The sequence below is a fragment of the Cucurbita maxima genome, unplaced genomic scaffold (assembly GCF_002738345.1).
Source record: "Cucurbita maxima cultivar Rimu unplaced genomic scaffold, Cmax_1.0 Cma_Scf00026, whole genome shotgun sequence".
Classification (NCBI taxonomy): domain Eukaryota; kingdom Viridiplantae; phylum Streptophyta; class Magnoliopsida; order Cucurbitales; family Cucurbitaceae; genus Cucurbita; species Cucurbita maxima.
This window is the reverse complement of record NW_019272042.1, coordinates 2,520,027-2,536,438: the sequence shown is the minus strand read 5'-3', so window position 1 is coordinate 2,536,438 and position 16,412 is coordinate 2,520,027. Positions and strand designations below refer to the sequence as shown.

Below are 16,412 nucleotides of genomic sequence, written 5' to 3'. Positions count from 1 at the left end.
TTAAAAAATTCCACGAGCCCTTTATATACAAAGACTCGGGTACGAAATTTCTAGTATTATAGTAATATAGACATCTGTTCGAATGCTACCAAATGACCAAATAAACACGTGAAAACACTGAAATACATCACAAAAAACAATAACTTCTGCCTATTAACAACTTGATAAAACATTATATACCAAAAGTCCGAATTGGAGAACAATCCAACCTCGACATAATATGTCCACGTCACATAATTAGTCGAATTACGAAGGAAGGGGGACGGAGGGCTTCAGAATCTCATGTTGGAGTTTAGGGTCAAAGCAACCGAACCAAATCGAACCGAATCGAACCGAAAAACCATATATGTACAAGAGTTTAAAATCATATAGTAGAGACTCTTTGTCGATCCGAGACCGAGACGGACCTTGAAATTTCAAACGGATTGTTCTTTGTATCCTTACATTAAGGTTTCTTTTTCAAAAGAATATTATTTGAAGAGCACTTCCATTTTTCTGTGGCAAGAAAATCATTTCTTCATCTCCTGAGATGAACAATCGGATCTCAATTCTTTTGATGTTCTTCACCAGAAGAACACGTCTTTATACAAACAAATTACAGCAAGCACATTAGCAAGGCCCTTATTACTTACTTGCCTATTATGCTTGGATCCACAACATAGGGTAAAAGCTAACTTAATAGGTTCAATTTAAGTAGAAAGAAAGCAAACCTCAAGAGAAGTAACTCTACTGATTCTTCTTTAGCTTAGAACGGGAAGACGATGAAGATCGATTATCGTAACTGGATGCTCGAATAATGAAAAGAAGTGTTTCTACGAGCATGCCAAAAACCAATCCAAGGATACCTCCAGCAGCACTCTGAGAAACAAAAATTGATGGCCAGTAAATAACAGTACCATGAGAATCAGAAATTAACAAGTTTGCTTGAAGATTAAACAGATATTCAATAAATACCATGATTGGATCATGCCTAAACAATGCTCGGAATAAAGTATATCCAACAAGATAGCCCGTAAACATTATCAACACGACGTGTAAACCTGCAACAACCTCGTGGCTTGTTAAATATTGTTGTTCAGAAGGCAACAGAAAACAAGAAAGAACCATATGATACGACAGATTTCAAAGGTTACAAAAGAAGTTCAGAATTCCAAGAGTTCAAGTAAAACGTTCATGAGATGTACCAATTCAGACGATCTTGTAATACCCACATTAAAAATTATCAACAAATCACATAATAAAGATTTTGTTGATGATAAATCTCTGTTGTGTAAAATATGACAAGACCATACTATTCCATAAAACTGCAAGAGTTGAAGTAAAACGTTCATGAGATGTACCGATTCAAACAATCTTGTAATACAGATATTAAAAATTATCAACAAATCACATAATAAATATTTATTGATGATAAATCTCTGTTTTGTAAAATATGACAAGACCATATTATTTCATAAAACTGCAACAGTTCAAGTAAAACGTTCATGAGATGTACCGATTCAGACAATCTTGTAATACCCATATTAAAAATTATCAACAAATCACATAATAAAGATTTTATTGATGATAAATCTCTGTTTTCTAAAATATGACAAGACCATATTATTTCATCAAACTGCAAGAGTTCAAGTAAAACGTTCATGAGATGTACCGATTCCGACGATCTTGTAATACCATATTAAAATTTAATAAAGATTTTCTTGATGATAAATCTCTGTTTTGTAAAATATGACAAGACCATATTAATTCATAAAACTACATACAATTTTATCTTATACAAAAAATCCGCTCGTATTTGAGTATATCATAAGAAGTAAATTGGCATATATCGGCAACGTAAAACGACAAGGTTGCATACATACCGAACCCCAGCTGATCCTTGTAGGAAGAGAAAGGCTCATCAATTGGTTTCTTAGGTGCAATATCCTTCACTAGTTCCTGATAGGCCTTCCTCTCTGCTACATCCGCAAGATTCTTCAATCTAGCCTTTAACTCCTCACTCTGTATACACATAGCCCACAAGAAAAATTATATGTTACCAAAAGTACTGAAACTTGGAAATTTTATCATTTCAGCATAAAAAGTCAGTTTGGATTCCCATAAACGTTGTTCAAAGGCTCAATCTTCCAGTACAACTTGGCCCAAATCATGTCTAGATTGAAGGGATTCACGACATGAATGATATCATTATTAGCATGGTCGTAGAAGTATTGACTACGCTGTTAGGAATCTGATATTAGCTGTTAGGAATCACGGATCTCCACAATGATATGATATTGTTCACTTTGAGCATAAGCTCTCGTGGCTTTGTTTTGGGCTTCCCCAAAAGTCCTAATAGGAGATGTATTCCTTACTTATAAACCCATCATCATTCCCTGAAGTAGCCAACGTGGGCTCCCTCCCAACAATCCTCAACATATGCTCATTCTCGTTCTAAAAATTGTGTGTTCTGAGTATAGTTCATATCCATGTCAAGTTCTTTGGAGATAATATTCAACTGGTTAGAGCAGTGTTCAACACCAAATCAGCATGAAACCAAACATTGCACTCATTTCTTCCCCCTTCTCTCTTCAAGCTAGAGGAATTCTAATTAGATAACCTAATTTGCATGTTAATTATACCCTAATTTTCAGAAATTTCAAAGAGTCCATCTATTAATTTGGATTTGGATTTCACATCTTCAATTTTGTCATCAAATCATCACTCCGACTAATATAGAACTAGATAAATAAGATCCAAGATTAAATTATTATACATACCTTCTCCCTTGGTTTAGGGCTTGTAAAGACGAACTCCGATCCATACAAAAGACGGAGCAAATCCGGCCGGGTGGACGATTCCGTAGCAAACCAGATAGCTCTCAGCGGCTTATACGGAACATTGTCTTGTGAAGCGAGATTTGAAGCAAGCTGCCGGAGTTCCTCAGAAATTCGTGAGTCTATGGACGCCGAGGTCAGAAATGTGCGAATAGCTTCGGTGTGAGCTATGACAAGACCAGACGGATGCGCCTGGTCGTTGATCATCGTAGAAAAGGGGTTTGAAAATCAAGAACAGCGATATCCTTGGCCGGCGAGACCTGTGGAAGACGGAGCTTAAAGCAACTACAATGGAGTTCAACGTTTTAGTTCATTGGAGCGGTTCGGTCTGGCTCGGTCTGAGGGGATCTAAAACCAAACCGAACCGTTATCCCCAATCCTACAAAAACACGTGTGACCCACACGGGAACACGTCCCATCCACCCGCTTCACGTTCACTCGGTTATACCCTTACACGCCTCCTTCGTGCGTGCCAATTTTCCCAATTCTGAATCACCTCCACACGCGCGCGCGTGCGAAACCCTTCCCCTCGCATGCTCGCACGCTTGAGAATCAATCTCTCTCTCTCCTTCTCCCTCTCTCCTCTGTCGCCGGACTAGCGAGTCGCCGGTGAATTCTAGAATCCATGCTCCTTGATTCTTCTCCGGCCGGAGCCAGACTGATCGACGGAAAGTTGTCTCTGGAGTACCTTGCCTTTCGCCGGAAAGGTTCCGTCATCTCCGCGAGAAACTTTTATGGTATTGTTGAAGATTTAGGTATTTGTTCATACGGATTTTTTTTTTGAAGTAGTCGTTCTTGCAGAATTTGGTGCTGAGATTTGTAGGTGAAATTTTCGAAGGAATCAACTGTTTGAGGATCTAGACACGTGGTTTCTTTCTACTGGTGGAGATAAGACTTAGTGAAGAAAGGAAAATGAAAACATGACGTTCTTGAGGTACTGTAGATTTCCTTTTTCCTTGTAGACTTTCGAGTTTTTCTGCCGGAATTTCAAGTTGCTTTTTAGCTACGGGAACCACTCCCGTGTATAGAATATGGAATCTCAGAAGTGAACTTTTTACGGTGTTTGTGGAGAATAGGATGAACATCGAACACTTTTTAGATGAAGTTTCAATGTTCCAAGAAAATTAAACTAGTTTCGTACTTGTTCTGTCTCCTTGATACATGAAAAATGGCATATATTGAATATTCATGTACTGACTTGACTGAAAGTTGGAGATCTTACAACTCCTATAATTTTTTTGAATTTTAATTGGATGCTTTTGTGATAATAGTTTGACATGTGACAGTTAATATCCAGTTTCATTTTGTTGCCAGAGTACTCTTTCCTGCCAGATTTGCCAAGAAGTTCATGTACATAGTAGTAGTGGTACCATATGGAGCGTGTTATCTGGACGTTAACTGTCGCTGAATTGAGAATAATGGATTTGCAGTATAATAATTGATCGTAAACTAATTACGTCCTAGTGGTATATAATTTGGAGCCAACGTGATTATGGCAACGGATATGCAAAAATTGATAGGTACAAGTGAGGAAGATGATGATGAGGATGTGGAGATGGATGTGAAAGAGGAGGATGATGAAGAAGATGATGGGGAGAAGCGGATTCGTAGTTCGTTAATGATTGGGGATGATGGAGGAATGGTGTCAAGTGGTAGCAATAATAACCGCTTTGAACAACACCAGGTACAAGAACAAGTGGGCACCCCCGGGGGTGGCCGGAGGTGTAGACCAGTTGAAGAGAAAGAGAGAACAAAGTTGAGAGAGCGGCATCGAAGGGCAATCACTGCTAGGATCTTGGCAGGTCTTCGGCGACATGGTAATTATAATCTCAGAGTTAGGGCAGATATCAATGATGTGATTGCAGCTCTTGCTACAGAAGCTGGTTGGGTAGTTCTACCGGATGGAACCACGTTTCCTTCAAGATCTCAGGTACTTGTTTAGTACCCATTCCTTTGGATTTAATTAAGTGAAATCTCGCAATGATATGAGCATCATCCATTTCAGTTGTAAAACATGTGCTAAATAAATAATAATTACTAGCATTTGGCCAATCAACCTGCAAAGTTAATTGCAAAATTGCAATGTTTTGTTTGTAAGCAGATTTCATTCATCAACTTTATACTCCTATTATAGTTTATGAAGGTACACAGACATAGTAGTATCTAAATAGGCTGCGTCAACATTCCTTGAATATCACCTCGAACAAATTTCAGAAATACCCAAATGGGAACATTTCTCTTCAACATTTACAGGGCATCAAAGCTGCTGGAGGAGGTTCTACTGCAATAACTTCATCCTCTTCCCATATGGCGTCTCAACAAACTCCATCAACGTTCATTAGGGGAGTCAGGTGTGGTCTTAGGAGCTTGCCAGAATACAATGCATGTCGAATGAAAGGTGTTTTTTTGCCTAATTCGCCAACATATGATGCATCTCCAAATGCTAGATGTCAAAGTTCATCCCTGATAGGAGATGCCGTTGAACAGTCAGCTGGTCATCCGCTTATCAGTAGTTCAGTTGATGCTGTAGATGGAATGCAGGTAGTCAAATTGGTTGTTTCATTGCCCATCTCCGGGCCTGTTCTTGTTATTCTTGCTCATGCTTTCAGATACTGATTGATCTCATGGATATGCTTATTCCTCACTATGGCATGTAGTTGAGGCATGAATATGACTGTGGTTGATGATGCATAACAAACACCTCCCTTGTATGCTTTAATTCTTTTTCAATGGAAGTTCATATTTTAAAAAAAAAAAAAATTAAATTAAATAAAATCGCTTTGCAGATTAAGCTACTTGAAGCATTTGAAAACAGCAATAAGCACTTTGAGCTCCTTATTGCAAGTGCTGGCGTGATTAATTTTCATATTTTTTTATTAACAATGGAAATACATTGTGTAGCAATATATTGAAAATTAAATGATATTGTTCTTTGTAGATTGTTGACGTAACACCAAAATTACCAGAACGTGATTTTGCCGGGAGTACTTACATTCCAGTTTATGTGATGCTACCGGTAGGTGCTGTTTATTTTCTAACTGATAAATTTTGGTTTTGGTTAATCTATTTTCAGTACCTTAAGTTCTGTTCCCTGTGAGTTCCTCCCCAATTCAGCCTTGTGTGAGAAAGCATCTTTTGGTGTTGATAAAAATTGGGGTCATTGTTGGATATTGTTGCTGCTTTACATCTTATTTTGGAGCTACTAATTTACTTGTCCCTTTTCTGGTGATAGTTGGGAGTCATTAATATGAAATGTGAGCTAGTTGATCCAGATGGGTTGCTTAAGCAGCTAAGGCTGCTGAAGTCGGTAAATGTCGATGGTGTCATGGTTGATTGTTGGTGGGGGATAGTTGAAGCTCATTCTCCACAGGAATATAATTGGAATGGTTACCGAGGACTTTTTCAGATGGTGCATGAATTGAAGCTCAAGTTACAGGTGAAGTTATTGTCTCATGTCGTCTCGACTCTTTTGCTCTCATGTTTTCTCTCCTGTAGGATGACATGATAGTTTTGTTTGTCTTCTAATGCTATGGACTGGTGATAGTTCGTTCTTCTATTTGTCTTAATCCTCTCTTTATAATATTCATTTCAATAGGAAAAGGAGACTTTTTGAACATTTTATTACGTGTATTCCACTGCAGTTTAAAATTTTTATTTTTCAAGTTTATGATTAAATATATTATCATGTAATCGTATTTACATATTGAAATAGATAAAATGAACCTTACAATTCTTAATGCACTACAGCTCTATACATAATTGTAAAAAATTAACTTAAATTTCAATTTATGCTTTAATAACTTTGTTGGAGCTATATGCCTTTACACATATAAACTTACACCGGAAAGTTTATATTTTTCTCTTGCATAATACTTAGCATGTGGTTTAGGCCATTGACAATTGGTAATAGAACTCATCAGTTTTTTCTTGGCTTAGTTAAATTGGACTATGGTATTGGAAAACATTGAAAATCTTCATGATAGCTATTCACTCACAAAAGAGGAATTATCTAAGTTATTGGTAAAGTTTCTTCACACGTGCGCTTATGAATTGGAAGGAAGTTGACAGTTTCAACTTACATAGCTTAACTTATTCTTGTGAGGCTGAGATTGTTTACAGTAGAAGATTGCTCTCTTCACTGGGAAAGTTTCTTAGCTGGATTTTTTAGGTCATCTGCTTCATATAAATATACATAAACTACAACGCTGGAAAGTTTTACAAACTTTCTCGTGTTTATGTTCCCCTTGTATAGGTTTCTTGAGCAATTTAGTCTCGCACAAGGGAATAATAAATTCCTTGGCGTTGATCAACATCCAAGGAATGTATTGATATCTACTTGGATCTACATACTTCAATTTGAAGACGTCTTTGCTGAGTCGTAAACTTTATTTGGATATGGTGAATATCTGTTTCAGCCAATCTATTGGAGGCTGATTAAAAATTCTTCTGAATTTTTATGAGAATTCCTGCTTTGTTGTCATCATAGACTTGAAATCTACATGTATTATTAGACATGCATCTCTTTTTTCATTCAAATGGAGAGCTACTAACTTATTAAAGCAATAAAATTTAATCTTGAAATGCATGCATTACTTAACAATGCAATGAATTAAAGTAAATTTAGTGGTTGTTGTTGGTTCCCCCTACTTTTTAGTTTGATGTAGTTCTTGGAATTTTATTGTTAAAGCCTTTGTTAATCGAAATTTGTTGTCCGGTTTATACAATCCAGGTTGTGCTGTCATTTCATGAATGTGGAGGCAACGTTGGTGATGATGTTTGTATTCCACTACCTCATTGGGTTGCTGAAATTGGTCGGAGTAATCCTGACATATTCTTTACTGATAGAGAGGGAAGACGCAATCCTGAATGTCTCTCATGGGGAGTTGATAAGGAGCGAGTGTTAAGAGGCCGGACAGGTCTTGAGGTAACATTAATTAAAGATTACCATGAGATCATATTTAATTGTAAAGATATGAATTGAGCTTCTTGAAATTAAAGAATTAAGTATGCTTCCTGGGATGCTCAAGCTCTGCTGGATTCATTACCATAATAAAGTGGAGGCATATTTTGTAAACACTTTTCACTTTGGGAGTATGTCCTAGCATGCGTGTTTTATCGTTTATATTTTCTTTAGGCATCTGTTGATCCTGTGTTATAAGTCTCGGTTTTGTCTTCTCCTGAAACAAAAGGCCTTTATTGCCAAATGTTAGACTAGCTAGGAATTTCCCTCGTTACATAGATCTGCAAAAATTTTCATAAAATGTTTATTTTCTTTCATGTAGGTTTATTTTGACTACATGAGAAGCTTTCGTGTTGAATTTAATGATTTCTTCGAAGATGGAGTCATCACAACAATTGAAGTTGGTTTGGGACCATGTGGTGAGCTTAGATTTCCATCATGTCCTGTTAAGCATGGTTGGAGATATCCTGGTATTGGTGAATTCCAGGTACTATGTTGCACTAGGTAACATCATGAGTTTTTCTCGCAATTATATCATAAATTTGCAATTTCATGGATTTTTATTCTTCCTTAAATCTCAAGTCCGATTTCTTACTCGATCTTCAAAGAAGAATGACATCTCCTACGCCTCCTCCTTTAGGATAGGATCGTCGTTGGTCCTTCTTTCACTAATGATCTAATGAGATCACCATTTGATAATCGTTCGTGCGAATGTGCGAGGGACAAGAATTTCTATCACTTGCTTTTCACTCTCAAGACAATAGTCTCTCTCTTCAATAAAATAAATATAAAGCGAAGCAAAGCGCATAATGCTAAAATTATTGTTTGAAAAGATTTATTTCTGTTGACAGCACCTATTCCAATTAAACTCTGGGAATTCAGCATGATCCCCGTGATCATTTTAGATTCCCTCCTAACTTCATCTACATTTTGTTGCTAATAATATCCCATCTGCTTCCGAAATCGTTCGTGTATTATTTTGATCTTAACAGTTTCTTCATTTCAGTGTTATGATCAGTACTTGTTGAAAAACTTGAGGAAAGCAGCAGAAGCAAGGGGACACTCCTTCTGGGCGAGAGGACCAGATAATGTAGGTTCCTACAGCTCTAGGCCACATGAAACAGGTTTCTTTTGTGATGGAGGTGATTATGATGGCTACTATGGTAGGTTCTTCCTTAACTGGTACTCCCAAGTTTTAGTTGATCATGGAGATAGGGTACTTTATCTGGCAAAGTTGGCTTTCGAGGGAACCCGCATTGTTGCGAAGGTAAGCGAGCCTTGTAAACTGCCAGTACTCTAGTTTGAAACATGTATTGTATATCTAGTAGCAAAATTAACTTAAGCTGAAAAATTATTTGATTAATAACTAGCATTGCTTGATTATTCACTCCACCTGCTATATGTTAAATTCTGAGCAGCTCTCAGGTATTCACTGGTGGTACAAGACAGCAAGTCATGCAGCCGAATTGACTGCTGGGTACTATAACCCTTGCAATCGTGATGGTTATGCTGCAATTATGGCAATGCTGAAAAAGCATTCTGCTTCTTTGAACTTCACTTCTGCTGGATTTCACATGTTAGACCAGCGAGAAGACTTTGCAAATTCGCTGTCTGATCCAGAGGCAGTAGTTTGGCAAGTAAGAACATAATATTAGACTTCAAATTTTGTTTAGATTCTGTAGTATTATACCCATTACTGGATTACTATGCCCTCTTCGACGCTTCCTCGCTCCATTTTCTCTGCTTTCTGAAATTGCTCATGAACAATCCAGGTGACAAATGCTGCACGGGACAACAGTGTCGAAGTTGTAAGCGAGAACGCTCATCCTTTCCTCGACAGAGTAGGTTATAACAAGATATTGGATAGCGCCAAGCCCCTGGCCGACCCGGACGGGAGATATTTGTCATCCTTTATCTTTCACAGGCTCAGTCCACTTCTCTTAGAAAGACTAAACTTCATGGAGTTCGAACGATTTGTGAAGAGAATGCACGGTAAAGCTCTCGGTTTCTACTTCTCTTCCCGAAATCATATCCTTAAGTCGGAATCGTTAGTTTCTTAATATGAAAAATTCGGAACAATGCCATTGCTGTTCTGCCATTGACAAATTTGTCGTTGTCAAATGCAGGAGAAGCTGTTCATGATCTCCTGGTATAGCCAGCAAGAATATGTATAATTCATCTCTCCAGAAGTATTGGGAGTTGTCAATATATTGCAGGTCAGGGTAATTGATATTATTAGTTTCCAGTTAAAACTTCTAGATATTGAGTCCATATTTATTGTCAATTAGATGTAGTTGTTGCAATGATGTGATTAAACAGAAATTGTAAAAGGTATCTTATGCATCAATATTGAAATCACCATTTTACAATGGATTCCAGATGCCATTTTATTTGGCACAAACACCAACCAAACCGTCTTTTTAGAGGTAGGTTGCATGTGAGATCCCACATTGGTTAGAGAGAAGAACGAAACATTCCTTATATGGATGTGGAAACCTTTCCGACACGTTTTAAAATTTTGAGGGGAAGTCCAAAAAGAAAAGCCCAAATAAGACAATATTTACTAACGGTGGAATTTGACTGTTACAAATGATATAAGAGTCAGCACCGAATGGTGTGTCAGCGAGGACAGTAGACTCTCAAGAGAGGTGGATTGTGAGACCCCACATTGGTCAGAGAAGGGAACGAAACATTCCTTATAAGGGTGTAAAAACCTCTCTCTAGTAGATGCGTTTTAAAACTTTGAGCGGAAGCCCAAAAGTGAAACCTGAAAGAGGACAATATATAGCGGTGGACTTAAGTTGTTACGCTTTTGAGATTTTCTGGATCAGTTTTGGGCACATGTGAACAGAAATATGTCCTTCGGACACAAATTCCCCTCAATATCTCTCCTCTCTAGATTTCAAGCCACTAAAGTCCTCATGAAAATTGCACTTTCGGGTATTTGCACATACAGACAGGTGTGAACATAAGTTAGTCAAGTATCTAATTTTTTCCCGTATAAATTTGTCTTTCATTTATTATCATTTATTATGTAATATTAAGAGGAAAACATAGCGTAGGAAAACGTAGCAAGGATGATATGCAGAAATCGAAAAATGGTATCAGAGTTAGGTATCGAGTAGTGTGTCAGCGAGGACACTAGCCCTTAAGTGAGTGGATTGTGAGATCTCACATCGGTTGGAGAGAGGAACGAAACATTCCTTATAAGGTATGAATAAGAGTATGAAAACTAATCTCTATCAGATGCGTTTTAAAATCGTGAGATTGACAACGAGATATAACGGGCTAAAGCATATTCTATTCACTAATATAAAATAATAAAATAAAATCCGAGCAGTTTACCACAGCTGTCATTTCTAGACTATATGACTTTTGCTTAAATGAAGCAAACCAAAAAAGGGATACTCTATCAGCTGAGCTATTCTTGAAACAAATGAGCTATCTACTAAATCTCTACTCTTTTTACACTAAAAAGAATGCTACTTCCAGTTCCTACTTCCCCATGAGAATTCAGTAAGCCTCATAATTTTTTGAACACCATTCGACCCGACTGATCCTCATCGAAAAACCGTTTTATGAACTTATCCCAACGATCCCTTCGTTTTGTCGATGAGGCAACCGACGCATCTTCGATTGATTGCCTAGAATTCTCACCTTCTTCCATTTCAGTGAATGTTCCATAGGAGATTGGTATGTTTTCATCAGGGATTTCCAACGCAGCAGCTCGCTCGAGAGCTGCCTTGTACTCTTCGCCGTGTCCTCGTTCTACTGAAGCCTGCCGTTGCATCCTCTGCTGCACTGGGATTTCTAAGGCTTTATCATTCTCCATCATGATCTGGGGAGAGGAAAAAACATAACCTTTTTTCAACCCATTAACTTGTATGAATCATCACAAATAATTGGGTGACTTACATCAAGAGCCTTCTGAGACTCTCTTTCTATCCAGATGATAGCATGGTCTGAAGTAGCGTTGCAAGAAAGAACTAAATGCTCAAACCTCTTATCTACAGGCACTGCTGTCTTTACTTCCGGAGGAAATCTTCCTATCCTGCAAATTCATAACATCCCTTTATGTAAAAATGAAACTATTCCATTAACAAAAGCTCGGAGAAAGATGAGCGATATCCCAATACGCTAGAGATTACACAAAAAAACGGTGCTCCGGTCGACGAACATCTTAAACAAGACAATAATCACAAAACTCAACCACGACCAAGGAAGCAAGAGATCTAATGAGATCATAACCATAACAAGAATACGAAAGATGAAAGGTGTACCTCACTGTAACAGTTCAGGCACTCTAAGCTAATTTTCGACTAGTTCTTAGACAGTAAGCATAATAGAATCTGCCAAAAAGTATGTCAAGCATCCGTCGTCAACCATTGTATCAGATATCGTCCGCTTTGATCCATTATGTATCTCCGTCAGCCTCACGGTTTTAAATCGTGTATACTACAGAGAGGTTTCCACACCCTTATAAGGAATGTTTCGTTCCTCTCTCCAACCGATGTGGATTTCACAAACATTTATCAATTAGGTTTATTTGAACGTTTACCAATTTGTATCAATAAGTCTTTTGAACGTTAAAAAGTGTCTAACTAGACTATTAACCTTCAATTTTGTGAATAACAAATCTTTAGATTCTAAAAGTGTCTAACGAGTCCCTAAATTTTTTATTTTGTGTCTAATAAGACTTTAAACTTTTTATCTTGTTTTTTAAAAAATTCTACTATTGGGAAGATAGAGTCCAAAAAAACCTTTTTCAAAACAAAATTACCAAATATTTGCCAATTCGAAACATAAAAGAGAATCCAAATTGCATACCGAACAAACTTCAGAGTTCCCTAACTAGTTAACTATAAACTGCTTGGATTGATTGAATAAAGCCTTTCATACCTAAACGGTTTTCGCTCGACAATGTGATACAGACGCCCGGGAGCATAAAGACGTCGTGGATCCTTAAGCATCTTCTCCTCCATTGTGCAGGTATCCTTCAAGCACATCACGCATAATAAACATGGTAGGCTGTTCAAATATGGATACTCAATCAGTATCGTATAATATCAAGCACATAACAAGTAAAAAAGTGTTCCGTTCACTTGCAAGAAAGAAGTCTTCGATAAATGTCTAGTCAGAAAGCCTAATATTGTAACGGCCCAAGTCCACCGCTAGTTAGATATTGTCCTTTTTGGACTTTCCCTCAAGGCTTTAAAACGCGTCTGCTAGAAAAAAGTTTCTACACACTTAGGGTGTTTCGTTCTCCTCCCCAATCAAGGTAGGATTCTCACATATTGGCCAATTAAAGTTCTTTTTGATAGTTAGTTCGGTTCATGCTTGTTGAAACATAGATGTGAGATATGTCCATAACTTCGAGATGGTAGCAAGATTGTATGTTTACCAGACAAGTGACTTGAATACGTCTTCCAAAGCGGTAGTAGTCCGAGGTAAGAAATCGTCCTGGTACATCAAAATAATGCACATTTAGTATAATTACTTAATGCCAAGAGGAAAGAACAAATGAAGATTCATTGCTTTCAAAAGAATGAACAGTCAACAAAACTATATGATCATCTTACATCTGCATAGTGCAGAAGTAATACGCATTATGCAAACTTAATCATCAAGCATATGAAATGTGCTGCCTGTTGTGGGATTTCACGCATCTTCAGCCCATAGTCCTGAAATTTCATACACTGAGCTTTGCTTCTCTGAAAGCTTTGTAGTAAGTAGCTATACTCTCCCATTTGTTGATTTTAGTAGTAAGAACATGATCAATATTATTCTGTTGCTTCATGCCCGATCGATAAAATTGTTTCTCGAAAAAAAACAGAAAAGCTATGTTGGTTAGTTTCAGAAAGCATTTCCAACATTGATGCATCCTTTCTTGATGAAAAGTATGAGATCCCACATCGGTTGGGAGGAGAACGAAACATTCTTTATAACAGTGTGGAAACCTCTCCCTAGCAAACACGTTTTAAAAACTTTGAGGGAAGCCTAAAAGGGAAAGCCCAAAGATGACAATATCTGCTAGCGATGGGCTTGGACCATGACAAATGGTATCAAAGCCAGACATCGAGCGATGTACCAGCGAGGAGGCTGAGCCCCGTGGGGGTAGACATGAGGTGGTGTGCCAGCAAGGACGCTGGACCCCGAAGGAGGTGGATTGGGGGGTCCCATATCGATTGGAGAAGGGAACGAGTGCCACGAGGACACTGGGCCCTGAAGGGGGATGGATTGTGAGCATCCCACAATGGTTGGGGAGGAGAACGAAACATTATTTATAAGAGTGTGGAAACCTCTCCCTAACAGACGTGTTATAAAAACCTTGAAGGGAAGTCCGAAAGGGAAAGCCCAAAGAGGACAATATCTGCTAGTGGTGTGCTTGGGCTGTTACAAAAAGCTTCGAATGTGATGTGTTTTGGAGTACAGAGTTCATAGATACAATCCCTTAAGTACAAGGTATCAAAGATAGTCTTGACCGAACTTAACCACATAACGCATGGATTCAATATGTTGCTCGCAAAACAAACCAAATTGTGCTTAATATAAAGCATCGAATAACTTAAACCTATGAATTATAAACATTCAGAGAAAACAAGTTTGTTTGCAGGCCATATTTGATGACTCTACCTGGAGTACTACAGAGTTGATCACATCGGCGTATCTCACGGCCAAATTTAGTGACATACACCGAGGCGGAGCGATAGCGAAGCATCTGAGCCTCTTCCTCTGAATGTTCCCCAATCTATCCTGTTTCTGCAGTGCGATTATCGTCAACAATGCCACGACTCCGGCCCCTAGGGAATGGCCAACAAATGTCAAGGTGTAACCTGGATTCTTCTCAACCAGTTCCCTTAATACCTCACATTCTGATTCAAAAATCCATATAGCTGCCTTCAAGAGACCATTGTGCACATATCCACCACAAAACTTAGTCTGCCCAAGTTTGTTATCTAGCAGGACTGCATAGTCACTTTCTTTTGCCAAATTAAGTCCTCTAACTCCCAAGACTACATCGCCGTGATCATGATCGAGGTAAATCATATATGGCGAAACACGACCGAGAGTTTCTTCGTAATCCTTTCGTAGTAGCACCCAATCTGGATTAATACCATAACCACATGGAGGAGCCCATAGGGGGTTCCGGAGATCATCTTCATAGACCGATAGAATTAATCGACAATAGCGAGGAATAGGTTCGAATTCCTCGGTCGTGGCTAGGCTCCAGTTTTCACTTTCATGGCCAGCATTATAGAGAAACTTCAACCACAACCAACGAGCACATGCTATACAGTAAACACCTTCAGCCACGGGAATACAACAGGCCAATGACATAGGAAACGAGGCTAGGAACACATGAAGTTATCAGAATCAAATACATTCCAACATGAAAGTTTAACAGCAGAACTTAAAAACAGGATAATATCCATCTCTAGTGAAAGGAACAACTGGAAGTGAAGAAATTCAACTGGCTCTAATGCATCAAGCTACTCAAAATTTTACACATGGAGTATAAAACATGAATTCTAGAAGGGGAAAAGAAAATCTAAGATCTCAAATCTTCCCAGAACATTCAAATTAGCAAAAACAAACTCGGATGAACCAAAGAAACCTAAATTTTGAATGAAAAGAAGGCTAGCATCAGAAAGGGAGTGATAAAGTGAAGAACAAAACCATATAGAAATCAGCAGCCTAAAGCTAGCAAGAAAGAGATCCATCACAGAAGAACAACAGGGAAACCATAAATCATCACTAAACTGCTCATTCAGCTATCAAAAACTAAAAAGAACAAAACTCCAAGGAGTGAAGACAGACATCCAAGTGATAAAAGTTTCCCAAGTTAGAAAAATTGCAGCCTCCCACAGTTATGAACAGAGTAGCATTTGGATTAGCAACAATAATAAACAATCAAATTATTATTCAATAGTAAGAGACAAAACTACAACAGGTGTAAACCGTTGTCTGGTGGGAAAAACACCAAAGAACAGAGAACAGTGGAAGAATTAAGTATACCTGCCACACCCAACGCCAGTCAAACCCATTTCAGAGATGGATACAAGCATCTACCATTCAGATTCCACGAGCTTCTCATAATTAACTCTTTATTTTCTAACGCGAATATAAAATTTAGAGTTAGCAGCAAGCATTCTTGAAGCAATTGATACCCATTACGGTGTTTTTGTACTTGCGGGACCAATTTAGGGCCCGAATCATCACTGGAATGAACTCGGCCGATGATAGTTCCTTTGAAGGCCCATTTCTTAGTCGAATCGATCCAAGGTTTCGTTTAGAAACGGCTGGTTCCTCGATTGTCGGCTTTCTACAGAAATGTACAGCAGAGGATGGATTGGGGATTTGCAAAAAGGGTATGAATTTGAGGAAAAGATGTCACTAATTTCTTTTAATTTTTACACATTTTACTTCTCAATTTCCAACCGATTGAAAAAAAGATACAACGTGATTCATGCCATGGGGTTGGTGGATTGCAATAATTTAAATGAAATAATATCGAGCTAAGATTCTTTCTTGAACGGCGTGATGAAAGGTGAGTAAGACCCGAACAAACGTACGATCGGGTCCATTTTGGTTTTTTATCTCGTGCATGATAGTAGGAATAAATGTTGGCCGTGCAA

At 38.1% G+C, this 16,412-nt stretch overlaps 3 protein-coding genes across 6 annotated transcripts; 1 reads left to right on the top strand and 2 right to left on the bottom strand.

Annotated features, from left to right (window-relative positions):
- Nucleotides 1–135: 135 nt before the first annotated feature.
- LOC111499322 lies at nucleotides 136–3,152 on the bottom strand. 2 transcript variants are annotated; one of them, XR_002720920.1, is made up of 5 exons: nucleotides 2,760–3,152; nucleotides 1,863–2,001; nucleotides 955–1,040; nucleotides 508–858; nucleotides 136–468 (listed from the first exon to the last, which is right to left on the bottom strand). XR_002720920.1 is itself a non-coding variant. In XM_023150897.1 (4 exons), exons 1-4 carry the CDS (start codon nucleotides 3,021–3,023, stop codon nucleotides 727–729), a joined length of 621 nt encoding a protein of 206 aa, XP_023006665.1. In that variant the 5' UTR covers nucleotides 3,024–3,152; the 3' UTR covers nucleotides 491–726. The 2 variants fall into 2 exon arrangements, 1 of the variants encoding a protein (XP_023006665.1); XM_023150897.1 differs by lacking the exon at nucleotides 136–468 and having other exon boundaries at nucleotides 491–858.
- Nucleotides 3,153–3,303: 151 nt separating this feature from the next.
- Nucleotides 3,304–10,149, top strand: LOC111499226 (beta-amylase 7-like). 2 transcript variants are annotated; one of them, XM_023150755.1, is made up of 12 exons: nucleotides 3,304–3,523; nucleotides 3,618–3,750; nucleotides 4,131–4,746; nucleotides 5,070–5,357; nucleotides 5,755–5,832; nucleotides 6,049–6,252; nucleotides 7,546–7,740; nucleotides 8,099–8,263; nucleotides 8,783–9,043; nucleotides 9,195–9,413; nucleotides 9,549–9,768; nucleotides 9,903–10,149. In XM_023150755.1, the coding sequence occupies exons 3-12, from the start codon at nucleotides 4,309–4,311 to the stop codon at nucleotides 9,929–9,931; spliced, it is 2,097 nt and encodes a 698-aa protein (XP_023006523.1). In that variant the 5' UTR covers nucleotides 3,304–3,523; nucleotides 3,618–3,750; nucleotides 4,131–4,308; the 3' UTR covers nucleotides 9,932–10,149. The 2 variants fall into 2 exon arrangements, with proteins under 2 accessions (XP_023006523.1, XP_023006522.1); XM_023150754.1 differs by having other exon boundaries at nucleotides 3,304–3,553.
- Nucleotides 10,150–11,203: 1,054 nt separating this feature from the next.
- Nucleotides 11,204–16,145, bottom strand: LOC111499263. Of its 2 annotated transcripts, XM_023150812.1 has the most exons (6): nucleotides 15,793–16,145; nucleotides 14,410–15,125; nucleotides 13,178–13,236; nucleotides 12,676–12,804; nucleotides 11,692–11,827; nucleotides 11,204–11,614 (listed from the first exon to the last, which is right to left on the bottom strand). In XM_023150812.1, exons 2-6 carry the CDS (start codon nucleotides 15,112–15,114, stop codon nucleotides 11,300–11,302), a joined length of 1,344 nt encoding a protein of 447 aa, XP_023006580.1. In that variant the 5' UTR covers nucleotides 15,115–15,125; nucleotides 15,793–16,145; the 3' UTR covers nucleotides 11,204–11,299. The 2 variants fall into 2 exon arrangements, with proteins under 2 accessions (XP_023006580.1, XP_023006579.1); XM_023150811.1 differs by lacking the exon at nucleotides 15,793–16,145 and having other exon boundaries at nucleotides 14,410–15,412.
- Nucleotides 16,146–16,412: the final 267 nt, after the last annotated feature.